We start from the raw sequence: 14,215 nt of genomic DNA, 5'->3' as shown, positions 1-14,215 counted from the left end.
AAAAGCAAAAGACTCATTAAATTTGGTACATAGGAAATGATGTTGCAATACCTAAGGAAGTTTGCTTGCCACTCTTATAGTTGAAAAGTCATTCCAAGTTAAAACAAAACAAAAAACAAACTTTCCCCAACATTTAGCCATTAAACTCAGAGTTATGAAGTGGATTTTGATGAAAGATTTTGCACTTTATCACGTCCGATAATCAGACTGGTTTAGAACAAGCTCTACAATATACTTTATAGAGTTGGCCTCAAAATAAATTACTTTTTCCTTCACAGTTTCTAGGCCCAAGTGCCAAGTCCATTATCCAGTAACCAACATCACAAAACATTTTAAGGCACCATACAAGACAAAGGATCAAAGGGATTTTTTGTATTTGGGTATACAGAAAAATATACCTGATAGTCTAAAATGCTGAATCCTAAACCACATTTGTCTTTCTCCAGTTCAATAATCTTCACATCAGGAGACCACAATGCTAATTCCCCTTCTTCCTCATCAGGATTAACGTCTTCCTCAGGTTTCACCTGAAAAATAAAAGCTTTAGTTCAAATACTATTCTTTCAGTTCTTTATGAACACTATTCATTCAGTACTTTGATAATTAATAACTCATACATGCCCTAAAATATGACCTTTTATGGAATTACAACTTCATTGAACATTACGCATCCAGCTTTCTCCAGCTTGCTGCCTTAGATACTCCCCTGGGACTATGCCTACATGTTCTGAGCATCAGCACTCAACCTGGCATACAAATACCCATGAATACATGTCAAATTAGTTGTTATAATATTACTAACCTGTTACAGGTTGATGAACTTCTGCTGTCCCATTAGACGCACAAAGGAAAAATAAATATCTTAGCATAAAAGATTTAACCACAGACAGCTAATAGAAAGACCAGACGATCAGGCACATAAGATACTTGTGGCATTAAATACACAGACAAAAAATTCTTACATTGTAACTATACAAATAGTATCTAGTTTGAAAAAGCAATTTGAAATTCACAATTTTTGTGCTAAGGTATAGAAGAAAGAGGTATAGTTACCCAATGTTGTTTGGTAGCGACAGCTTCATAGATACATCTTCCAAAAAGGCACCTTTTGTTGTCTAACTTGAAATGTGTGTTTTAACATTACTGCTATTTTATTAATAGAATCTTTAAAAAAAACCAATGTATGATGTCCCAAGAAAAACATTACAATCTTGTACCTTTAACTTCATACTGATTTAGCTTTATTCCTTTGGATGAATATGCCTATTACACAGAGCACTGCCACGAGGCAAATTTTTCTTTCACACATGCTTTCTTCATACTTTCAACAAAAGAAAGCAAAAATATTGTGAGATCGTTCTAAGATGATGACAACTTCTGTTCACTCAATATCACCTTATGACAAAAATGTGCAACTGACAGGATGCACTTGGCAAATGTTCAGTAAAATGCAGTATCAAAAACACAGTGGGACAATTTCTATTGCAACAGAAAGGTCCTTTCACAAAAAAGGTGCAATGCTATACACCTTATTCTTCCATGAAACATCCATATTGCTTGTTTAACTCACCACCTTAGAGGAAAGTATATCAGAAAATACCAGAAGAGTTGAGAAGTCTTTTTACAAATAGGAACAACTATTACAAGTGTCAAGCTTTAGTTTGAGACTTTAAAGCTTCTGCAATGGAAAGAAACATTAAGTTTCTTTTTTACCCCCAGTTCTATAAAATCCTACCCAGAACATGGAAGTAATCAGCTAATGGTGGCAAGGATGTGATTTAGTATAACTCAGAACTCTCACTCACCTATTAAGTGTAAGAATGATGAATGGGATGTACATAGTCAGCATGCTAGCTCAGTGATTTACCTACCTTGTATTTATAATACAATGAAGTTTCTCTTGACCAACCTGTATAAACTGTAGTAAAAGTACCAGTGTTGCAAACACGAACTATCTTTTAGTGAGACACCAGCTGTCCCTTACGAGCCCAAAGTGAATGGCAAAGGCAGCTTTATATGACGATTTAATACAAAACTGCCTCATATAACTACATATTTTAGGAAATGTTATTTAAGACTGAAAAGTGGTCTGGATCAAACAGCAAAACGAGAACAGAAACAGTCTTTAGAAAGCCAAATCACTTTCTCAGAAATAAATGCACTTTTGCAAAAACTTATTGTCCTTTTATGCAACTCAATGACATGAGAAGTCTACCTTTTGTCCTGGAAGGGAAACTCCCACCGTGGGTTCATCCACAAGAGACTCACTGCCATCATCAAAAAGTCGCCGACAGCAAACCAGTGTAAATGGGGGTGGCACTTCTTTTAGAAAAGTGATTGCCTCACGGCGTGATTTTCCATATAGCTGAACTCCATTTACCTACACAGAAGGGGAAACACACATCCACACTAAGATAATTAAAAAGATACTAACCAGATAATTCTATTAATTTTTTTATGTACCTGTCTTTCCTCAGCTGAATGTGAAATTCTAATTTTACCTAGGGATTCTGATAAAGCTTGCATAGTTTCATTAACATATGCTTCTGAAGTATACAGGCATTACTATAAGACTTATACTTCATCAACAAGATCTTGTGACTACTGACTGATACACCATGCCTCTGCTCTCTTCAGCTTCCTCTAACTTGTTTCAGCTCACTACTTTTCCTAGCCCTAAATCTTTCCTAGCATTATTTCATTCTCATCTGTTTCTTTGTTGGGGATTCTTTTTTAGCATTAGGCTTATGTGTTTGAATCTATAAAAAAATTAATTTTCCAAAACATATTAAGAAAATCTCTAATCCAAAACTTGAAGTCAGAACTAGCACAACTTTGTCAGTTGTTTAAAATATACTAAAATAGTTGAAACTAAAACAGAACCTACAGAAAAAATGCAAGAATGTTTACATAGTAAAAACCTAACCAATTACAGTAAGCAATTAATCAGAAAAACCTGTCAAGGGTCAAAGCTTACCATCCCACAAGCTTTAGATCCTGAGTGACAACAGAATACCATAAGGCCACTGTTAATGGATGTTTTAAACCACAGACTTAAGAAAAAAAGAGAAGACAGATAGATAGACAGATAATAATGCTGCTTTAAAAATGGGATACTGTATTTGCTTTTCATCAGGAAAATAAAACTACAGGGATTCTTCCTCTTTTACATATTTCATAACCTGTAATATCATGAGGGTATATCTATTTGCACCATAGGGTTATCCTTAAATATGAGGAAAGCAGAACGTCAGTAGGTGTCATAGATGTGAACATCATCTATGTTGATGAGCAGTGCAGCCCCAGAAGAGCAGAGTTTCAATCCAGCTGGTGCTATGGACTCAATCCCAACACCTGTGTTTCAAGGATTTCTTTCAGGCTACCTCAAGTTTGCACTCAAGACCAAATGTCATGTTTTAGGAATCCAGTACACAACATCCAAGTCCACTCCACAACATGAACCAAAGCACAGAAAATGGGGACAGTTGAAGATTCTCTTCAGTACCTCACTCCATACCCAAACTGCAATGCTAACGTAGATGAACTGACATTTGATCCTAGAAAATATAGCATGTAAATACAGAACATACATGTAAACACCTCTGTACATGCATACTTGAGGCAGAGCCTAACCATATACTTCCCAGATTTCCTTGTTCTTTAGAGGGATACAATCTCGTGCAAGACTACGCAGCAGTCTCACTTTAGCCATGATTTTTTTCCTGACCATGTCTATTTTTTTCCACTTCTTCCTTTGTGCTTTTTACAGTGTAAATATAGCTTATATTGCTGGGAAACACAGAGTTCCTCTCACACTATAACCCAGCCAAGGAGGAAAATTTAGAGTGGTGTAACTGGCCTCCAACATGGTAAGATGAACTGCTATGGGTTTTTTTCTGTAAGAATTACAGCAACTGCTGAGCTATCAGGCTAATCCATTAGTTAATTATTTAAGCAGATGTATCTATGCGTAAGGATTTTTTAATGCATTGAGAGTGGCAGTGTGGTGGAAAGTTATCAGCACTTCTCAGCATACTGTGATTGATGGAGAAGAGTTACCATGCACTCCCAAGCAGACTTGGGGACTCCCATTTCTTCCTTTGCAGTTGCCAGGAATCAGCCACTAAACATGCAAGGTGCCCTACACCCCATTCATTCACCACACCACTCTAGTTGTGCCATCATAGGAGCGAGTGAAATCTTATAACAAAACTAGAAGGACAGAAGGAAGCAATTTTCTCCTAAAAAAGAACACAATGAAATTAGCTAAAACAGCGGGTGGGTGGGGGTGTGTGTGTGTAAAAAATACCATACTTTCTATCATAATTCCAACACGTCATTAAAAATAATCAGCATTCAACCTCACTATATATTAAAGTGAATTCCTTGCTGATCACATTTTAATCCCAACTGTATCAGGCCCAGGTAGAGCTGCTTGTTTGGGGAATGGGGCTGTCACTTTTTCCATTGCAAGCCCCTACTTAAGCGGATTTATAACTTGGCTGCAAAAACATACTCTGGGCTAAACCTGGCATATATAGCTTTAGCCCTGGAGCACATTTTTTTTGTTGGGTTTTTTTTCCAGCTACAGAGTAGAAAAAAATTTATGCTCACCAGGTCTGGACATATCTGTGAACTTAATTGTAAGTACACAGTAATAAGTAAGACTGTTAAATATATACAATTAAAGTTTCCTAAGTTACTCCACAGTACTGTATTATTGTTTTTTGCATACTATTTTTTGTCTAGTGGCCAAGGAATTTAAACAACACTTTCAACATTCCATTAATCCTTTCCTTTAGGAATCAAAATTTCCTCCATTAAGTAGTAACTGAAGAAAATGTTTTAGGTCTTAGTGGTATCAGTGTGAATTTTTGATGTTAAAGGGTGAACAACAAGTAAAAAGCAAGAGAGCTGTACACCTAACAAATTAATCTTTCAGAAGGCCTAATTCTGTTCCCATTGATGTAATCTAATTGTTCTTTGCACCCACTAAAACTAAGGTTCAAATTCAAAATATTCCACAAAGCTAGTATTCAATAGGAAATTAATGTCTTTTCACTTGCAGGCTGAGATACTGGTAGATATACATACAATACACATAAAAAATAAAAAAAATATCTTTATACATATTTAAACAAACTGATGTACTAGCTCATACACACAAATGTCTTTCAACACTTAACAACCCAGTTATAATGCGTAACAGGAACCACTATTCCTGAGACTGCTGTAAATTTTTTAGGAGTGACAAATATTAAGAAAGATTATCCACCACAAAAGCCAATGCCAAATTGCTCAAAAGACTGAGCCAAAGGACTACAGCTACAAATGCATTCAACACAAATATTATCGCTGCCCTTAGAACTCTTGATACTCATGTTAAAATATTTCAGAAAAAAAATACCATGATGTCACTATGAGGTCACAAGCATTTGACATTTTCTTCACACAGGAGGAATGAAACTGTGAAGAAAATGAATGTGACTTCCAAAGCACTACGCAAACTGCTTCCACAACCAGCTCTTGAATACTACTATTGCAGACACAGCAGCCAAACTAGAATTTAATACAAGCATTTTTAAGAAGGCTAAGCAAACAGGAAATAATATCACGTCTATTTTGGGGGGAGGTTGTTTTGGCTTTTACCTCCAGAAGTTCATCCTCCAGTTGCAGAATACCAAGTGTTGCAGCCGGACCATCTGAAGCAACTGATGATATATAATGATGTCCATCAAATGTGTCAAGCTCAACTCCTAGTCTCAAAGTGTGGATGGGTAATAGCTGCCAAAAGACAAGTATGGCTGAGAATGTATGTATCTTAATCTACCACAATATAAACACATTTAAGATTCAGTAGCTCACTGAATTAAACTAAACACACCGTATGTTGATAAAGTCTTCATACTGACATCACCTGCATTACAGCACAAGGGTCCATAACTTCTCTATACAAACAGTTGGCACAAACAACCAATCTGCCCCTTGGGGGAAAAAGCAATTTGAACTGTATTCTTAAATAAGATTACCATATTGGAAAAAAATGCAGAGAAAAGTGCCATGTAAAGTCTGTCCTGCCCAAATGGATCTCCTTGTCCCTGAGCCACGATCACTGTGGCAAACTCCTCTGCAGGATGATGACATTGTTGAGTACTTTCAACCTCTGCCCCATTCTATAGTGGCTTTCAACAACATGGATGTGTGTTTTAAAACATTAATTTGCCCATGCTACCAGAAGATAAGTAGAATATTGGCAGCCTTTTCCTTGAAAAGTGAAATAGAGTCACAAAGACACAAAACTTCTGTAACACATCAATCTGGAATTGTATCATGCCTTCCTAGGATTACTCTGCCAATAATATACCCTGAAGGAAATCATCATGTAAGTCATACCTTTGAGTACTTCTGGAGCTCTGAATCATCTGTAATGGGCATATCCACATTCACAACCTAAAAATTGTACATGATAATATTTTTCAATAGCATGACAATAAAGACTTTACTAGAATGATGAATTCTGACAAAAAACTGATGAGCAAAATAAACTGTACTTAAACAAAGTCACAGTGTTTAAAACAAATCTTAGAAAAGTCTTTCAGACACAGAACATTTACAGCTAGGAGTATGGTGATTATGCACTATTAGCAGGCTCCAATATTATCCTGTTCCTGAAGCCCGAGTGCCAATTTTAGTCGAGTTCAGTAATCCTGTATAAGCACAAAATGCCATTATGTTTGACACAAATATCCAAACTGACTTGCCAATCAGAATCTGTACTGATAGCTTAAGTTATTACTTCAGGCTATAGTACATCCATCTAACATCTAGACTAAACCACCGTCTTCTGCAGCATGTTTCTAACATTGCTTGAAATACATGAGTTTAATTACCAAATCTGATTGCAAAGTGGATCATATAAAGCAGTGACAAGAAATCCCTTCAGTATATCTTTTTATATATATATATATATAAATAAAATAACTATGTTCACCACCAGTTTTCTTGTACTGTTCTTCCTTAACATAATATATTTATCTTTAACCTTAGAAGGTTATTTACTCCAATTTTAAATGTAGTAAGATGACATCCGTGGTGTACTATGGCCCAGGGTTGGAGTTTAGGGCACTGAAGTTTAGTATGTTTGGGAAGATTCCTGCACTTGGTAGATTTGGAAAATATACAGCCTTGCAAAAAATCAGGAAACTTCAGGCACCTCTGGAAAATTCTAGTTTAACAAAGTATCCATGAAACAGTTCTAAGCCTCAGCTTTTTCTTTTGGATTAATTTTAAACAGGGCGTTCAGCATCTTGTTTTCCAGTACCAAGGGTATTTTTCTTGACAGACAGAATCCATTTCACGTTCATTCAGTTGTAACTAAATGAATCTATGACTGATAACTAACTCCTCAGCTTGACTGCTCACACCTAGGTACCTGGCAACAAACACCACAGAGTCATACATCCCTGCACTGAATTCCAGAGTCTCTTTCTGTTTCAGCAGGATCTCAGCTCCTTCCATTGGTAGCACAAAGGATCAGCAACACAGAAGCCATGAGTGACACCAAACTCTCTCTTCAAACAGCTATTTCCACTGAAGAGAAATACTTCTGAGAGAATACTCAAACTTGTAGGCACCTTTGCAGGGTGATTTTCTGGGAGCTGAGTGTGGGAGTGAGGTTAGCATCAAACTGGGACTGCACTATCAGGCTGAAATTGAACTAAACGCTGTTATTGAATGCAGCCAAGCAAGACTAGAGATAGGTACAGACGACAAGAACTGGAAGAACTGAAAAATTACTTTTACAATGGGATGCCACAACAGTTTCCTCTATTATTTAAAAGAACCATTTGTTAACAATTTCACTCCTGACATTTTACTGGCAGCAGCTAAAGAAGAACTGGAAATGGACAGTTTCACGAACTAAGAGGGTTTTCCTCCTCTGTGAGAAGTGTGATAGTGCTAAGGGAAGTAATATTAGACTCTTGAAATGTAAGGATGGGAATACCAAGCAACTGAAGTGGGCAGCCAAACAGATTTATTGCATCATGTACATAATCTTACACGAACTTCAGATCTTAAAGGAGTGCTAATGGAAAGAAGAGAAGCAAGTTTCTCAAGGCAATTCTTAAAGCTACATTAAATCTTCCAGCGAGTGACTGGAACGATGGCTACTCCAAGTGGTAAAAGTAAGTGTCTCTAAATCAACTGGACAAGCATTGCAAAGAAAAACAGGGCATTTTCTTGGTGGTGGTGAGAATTTTTTAAGTCTTCGGAAAGAACACTGGCTGGAGTCTTTTTTATCTGTACTCAATGGCTAACAGCACTGAAAAGCAGTAGTGAATTACAATTTCAGTCAACTCCTTATGACAATTCATCAAAACAATCTTTTGCTTGGCAATTATTTAATATGAAGTGAAGAAATACCTAATAGACACTGGCACCACAAAGTTAGACTACTGTGAACTACTTCCTATTTTCTTAGCATGTTCGAAAATCATTCTTTCATTCTCCTAATAAAATTGTAAAATTCTTCATGAAACACAGGAGCTCTATCCTGAGCCTTTTTTTCCCAGTGCACAATAAAACAAACAGATCATAAATGAAATCATAAAAACACCACATATTTTAAGTGGCTGCTATGATGCAGATTTAAAAGGACAGTTGATTTTCTTAAATCACTGTTCCTGTCTAGTATCTGTGTAACAATAGTATCTATACAAACAATTAAAACAAACCAACAACTCCTCATTGTAACAGTCTTACATTTCAGCCTTGATGTTACAGGAAACAAAACTTGATGTTACTGATCTGTTCCAAACACTAAACTGTTCTATAAACAGCCTGTAATGCTAAGCTCACAGATCTGTAATTTAAAGAAATAACATACATGTTTATTGAAATATAACATACCATAACTTCGTATTCGGGTCCCAGCAGGTTTTCCCACTTGGATTTCAGCTCATGTACTGGAGGGACCGGGACTCTTCCTAAATATAAAAGTGAATATTAAATTTACAAGCATATTGTACATTCAGAAGTACGTTTACTTCTAAATACTTCAATAAAAATTCAGTGTAAGTAAAAGATTAGAGGGAATAATCCCAAAAAGGAAAGTGCATTAAGACGAGTCTATCAAACAGTGCAAATCAAGAACATCTTTCTTAGGAAAACAATGCAAAATGTCAGCTACGTCTAACATGATTTATTCAACTGAGAAGCAGAAGAGGTGATGCTTGCATTGATGAGATGTGAGTTCTGTACTGTATAGTACTGTAAATAAATCATTCTTTCAGGCTGCAAAACAAATTTCACATGACTCCATAATTTGTTGCTATAAAAATGCTTGCCACTCCAGGGAAGCATCATCTCCCACCAAAATGAACCCCCTTACGAAGTAAAACACCTGACAAGATATTGCTTTTATCAAGAGGCTGTGTCAGCACAATACAGTCACAAATTTTATTTATATATTTGGCAGGTATAAAGACTTGTCTAGTTTAATTAGGCCAGTAAGTAACATGAGCTTTAATATAAGCTCCAGTTCTAAACCAGTCTTCCGTGGGAACTTGGCTATCTTGACATTTATATCTTTTCAGCTTTCTAACTTATGCAACCAAGGCAGTATTACATTCATGTAAGACAATTTGACAGAGCTAGACAGCATAAAATGACTGGCTGCCCTGCATTTGACCTCATCCAGAAGCTCAGTGCACATATAAAGTTCCAAGCCGAAGCAATGTTTAACTGGTAAGAATCAAGCTCTAAAGCAAATTCCATCTAGCAGCTACAGCAGCAGCAACTAGGGTCTGAATTACCGAAAACTGGGTTTTTTTTTCCCCTGAATGACTGCAATAGTTTGTCAGATGTCTAGACAAGGCACAGACCACTTAGTATTGCTGATGTGTTGTACTGAAATTTAGAATGTAAATCACAACCTCACTACAAGAAAGACACTGAGGTGCTGGAGCACGTCCAAAGAAGGGCAACGAAGCTGGTGAAGGGTCCTAGAGCAAAAGTGTTATGAGGAGTGGCTGAGGGAACTGGGGGTGTTTAGCCTGGAGAAAAGGAGGCTCAGGGGAGACCTTCTCACTCTCTACAGCTGCCTGAAAAGAGGTTGTAGTGAGGTGGGGTCAGTCTCTTCTCCCAGATAACAAGCAACAGAACAAGAGGCAATGGCCTCAAGTTGTGCCAGGGGAGGTTCAGAATGGATATTAGGAAAAATGTCTTCATCAAAAGGGTGGTCAAGCCCTGGAACAGGCTGCCCAGGGAAGGGGTGGAGTCCCCAACCCTGGAGGTACTTAAAAAACATGCAGATGTGGCACTTAGGGACATGGTTTAGTGGTGGACTTGGCAGTGCTGGGCTAATGGTTGGACCTGATGGTCTTAAAGGTTTTTTCCAACCTAAACGATTCTATTCAATTTTGCACAGAAACTGATGAGTAAAATACCTCAAGGGGGGAATTCTGAAGATGCCAAGAGAAGTTCAGAGCCTACCTACTAGCAAAAGCCAACGCGAATGGGATGTCAAGCTGCCTCTGCTTTCAACACCTTTGTAGCATGCAAAGATAAAAGATGAACTTTGCAATACTTCCTCTTTACATCAATTCATAACTTTGAAGTTTTCTGCTCATTAAAAACAAAGATTTAAGTTAATTTACACCACAACATAACCTATCGCTGTACCTCTTCCACTAATGTTCTGTCAAGCCAGATAGGCAAATTCTGTCTGATCTGACACTGAGAAACCACACTCCTGAGAGCCTAACATTTCACTTGGAAATATCCAGAGCATCTTTAATCTATAGGCTCAAGGAGGTACAGATATTCAAGGACTCCAGCAATTCAGCTAAGTATTTCCTGTCCCCAAAAAGAAACCCCACCAAGAATAATAACCTAGGTTTGTAAATACAGTCCACAGTTCTCTATGAAATACATTATCTACTTAAAATAAAAAGGGGGTGGGTGGGAGGGAAGACGAACTGTCCCAAAATTCTGAGCTGTGAGTTAAGGGTTTTTTCCTCCATTGAAATTTAACAGAAGTTTCCAACGAGAAGTTGTCTTCAGGAGCCTTGTTATCAAGCGCAGATGGATTGCTACATTCACTTCCCAACTATAGCAAAAACAGAACACCAGTGAGTTCTTCTACTCTTTCTACTTGCAGAAATACTTAGGGACAGAAATTCTTTAACCTCTTTTTGTGCTATTACAAAGTTATAGCATGAACACACAAGACCTAAGCACCTGCAATCCCCTGTGCAGCCAAATATAGATTTTAAGGTTCACAAGGAGTAATGAATCTTAGGGCCAAGCTCGAAGTTCAATTCAGTAATGGTAAACTGTGTTCAGCTGGCTGAATACAGATCTTTTTGTCACTTCTAGAACACATTACCAAAATCTATGAGTTGTTCAGAGCAGGTGATGATGCACGTCTCCACTTGAAGTTCCACTCCTTCTTTCTTTCAAACACACTTTGAAGTCTTTGCTTGTAACTTCCTCAGAACTGTGGAAATGTTGGCTGGAGGGATTTGGATTAAATATATCCAATTCCAATGGTATCACCCAATTCACTTAAAAAGCTCCTTTTTCCTCAGAACAGCTTTTTCCACATGGCAGCTAATAGGAAGTTTCTTTCTAGTCTCTCATCCAGCTGGATTTCCCATGACCTGAGATATGTACCATGCCTTCTATAATGTGCAAGGCCTCAGAAATGAAAACACTTCTCAGAGACAGCTTTCACTAGCAACAACTTTCAACATATTTAGCCTGCCCTTCCATACAGTTTTTCATTTCTAATTAGAAAGCATCAAGAATAAATCACAAGTGTATTGTAAAAATCATCCTTCCTAGTCAAAATTGCTGGCTTCTTCAAAATCGGGATCTTTTCTTCTTGCAAATTCCTCCTGGTTTCACAAACTTAACATACAAGGATGTGTACTGTGCTCTAGTGCACTTCATTAATGCACTACCTGTGTTTGCCATACTGTTGGATATTTTTCCCCCGCCGTCTTTAAGCGCCTGACTAGCATCACCACATCTTTAGGTTTTGAGTAGTGCTACAAGGCAAAAGAAAGCAGTTCTGCCCAGACTGCAGTCTTGCAGATGCAGCTGTTAAGTTAATTGCCTCTAGTCTGCTAGCAGAAAGTTTCAGGCCTCGTGCACATTGCATCCTAAACCATGTTGCCTTTGTAACAGAACTGCTTAAGCACGGTTTTGCCTGGCCAGAATTACCATTTAATACCTCTCCAGGAAACACAATTTAATAAGAATTTCACACGACTAAGCTTAAAGGGAAGTAATACGTATTTTACAAAACGTACCTTTTACATTAAACTTCTAAAAGCATTTCCAGAGTTTAGTCAGAACCTTAAATTAGCAGTATTTACTTTAGCACCATTATAATGAAGTGTCCACCACCATGTCCAAAATAAGCACCTATCTTTGGAATTTAAACTTGGCCATTAAATTCTATTCCAAGGTGAAATCCTATATATGTCATATTTCAGTATGAGTAAAATTTGCAACTAAATACTTCAACTTTGTAACAAGAGATACACACACACACACTTTATAGTTGCATAAAGCTTTTGCAGAACCTTGTAACTTGAAGAGGCTTTTCACCATGAAAACCTGCAGTTTAATCAAGCAATGATACTTGCTTACCATTGCATTAAATGTTTCTGATTCATTACTCAGTTTCAAAGCCATGCCCACTGCTTTAGCCTGCTGGCCTAAGGAGGACCAGCACTGCTAGATGGTATCAAGGGCAGTATCCAACTGCAAACGAATAATATCTACAGTGTTTAAATTTTTATATCCTAAGACACACTGCGCATACAAACACATTACTCTGTATTGTCCAGGCTAATGGGAGCTTGAATACACAGGAGAACAGAAAAATCACGTAATAAACTTGTTACATGATGCACTGGGGAATGGAGTGCAGAAATACCACACTGGTCCTGCAAGGAATCAATATGGGTCCAACCGGCAGCTATAGATTCCAGGCAATGAAGTCCTTGCCAGACCCAGGTGCATCTGCACCATACTCTGCAGAACCACAAGGAAGGGGATTATGAGATTTGCACAATGCTAGAATTGAAGGGGAGCCACTCGTATACATACAACTTGATTACAAACTCCTTTTGAAAGTAAGAGCTTTTGAGTATTTATGGAGAGGCAGTGGATCCACATCAAAGCAGTTTGGGTCTGCTATGAAAAGGGCTCAAAAATATCAGCAGAACAGGGATCACTAAGGCATATCTACATAAGACACCTTGAGACTAAGAGTTTGTTAACTTCAAGCCAGGTAAAAGCAATTTTAGTTCCCAGCATAAACTGATCCTGGCATTGATATACCATCTTTGCACAGCTCTAGGTATTAGGTTAACAAATGCCTCAAAGTTCTCTTTGCATCAGGGCAGACATCTGCAGCCTGTGACACAAAATAACCCAATCACAAGTAGTCAGGAACTGACAGTGATATGGTTCACTTCAGTAAAAAAATAAATACTTTATGCACAGAAAGTTCCACAGTAAGAAAAGGCCTGGCTAAGTGACACAGGACAGCATGTGTTGCTCTTTTCTAGTCTCTGTCATTGTGAGTGTAAGTCCTCCTGGCTCTTCTGCCTCTAAATACATTCTGCTGCCAAGTCCTTAAGTTATTTGTCCATTGTAACTACAAATCAATATATGCTTTTCCATTCATACAGCTAAAACAATGCTTTGATAACCTCACATCTCAGCTACTTAACCACCTCTGTTTTGGCTTCCTATTTCTGGGAACATGCAAAAGTCACAACAAAGGATGTCTGGTTACAAGGCTTGGACAGAAAAGTAAAACAGAATGGAACATAGGAGCTGCTACATTTCTCTCGTTTCCAGGTTGTCTCTAATACTGACAGATCTTCCACAATCATAGCAAAATTGTTATTCATCGACAGCCGTAATTCAGATTCCTCTGTTACATCTACATATCTTAAGAAACTACCAGGCATAAGGATAATTTATGCTGACTCCAACACAAGCTGTAGAAATTCACCCAGAAGTTCCTGTAGAAGAGCCCAGAAATCTGTAGGGGAATTGAAGCACGCCTTCTGGAAAGACCTCCAACACAGATTCAGAAGTCAGCTACAAAACAAAGTAATCCATGCCTTTGTGATCTGCCCCTATGTCCAACTGCCTTTGCTGTTAAAAACACATGCCTAATTTGAACTCC

General features: G+C 37.7%; 1 protein-coding gene across 4 annotated transcripts in view; it reads right to left on the bottom strand.

The window, feature by feature from the left end:
- Positions 1-14,215, bottom strand: part of PATJ (PATJ crumbs cell polarity complex component) — a 157,191-nt gene that overhangs the window by 117,884 nt on the left and 25,092 nt on the right. For all 4 annotated transcript variants that reach the window (XM_055724501.1, XM_055724504.1, XM_055724502.1 and 1 more), the window contains exons 13-17: positions 8,911-8,987; positions 6,394-6,450; positions 5,650-5,784; positions 2,216-2,380; positions 399-527 (exon numbers count right to left, since the gene is read on the bottom strand). In XM_055724501.1, the coding sequence (XP_055580476.1) occupies positions 399-527; positions 2,216-2,380; positions 5,650-5,784; positions 6,394-6,450; positions 8,911-8,987 (563 nt within the window). The remainder of the gene's footprint in view (positions 1-398; positions 528-2,215; positions 2,381-5,649; positions 5,785-6,393; positions 6,451-8,910; positions 8,988-14,215) is intronic.

This window comes from Falco cherrug, chromosome 12 (genome assembly GCF_023634085.1).
Source record: "Falco cherrug isolate bFalChe1 chromosome 12, bFalChe1.pri, whole genome shotgun sequence".
Classification (NCBI taxonomy): domain Eukaryota; kingdom Metazoa; phylum Chordata; class Aves; order Falconiformes; family Falconidae; genus Falco; species Falco cherrug.
This window is presented reverse-complemented; position numbering and strand designations above follow the sequence as displayed.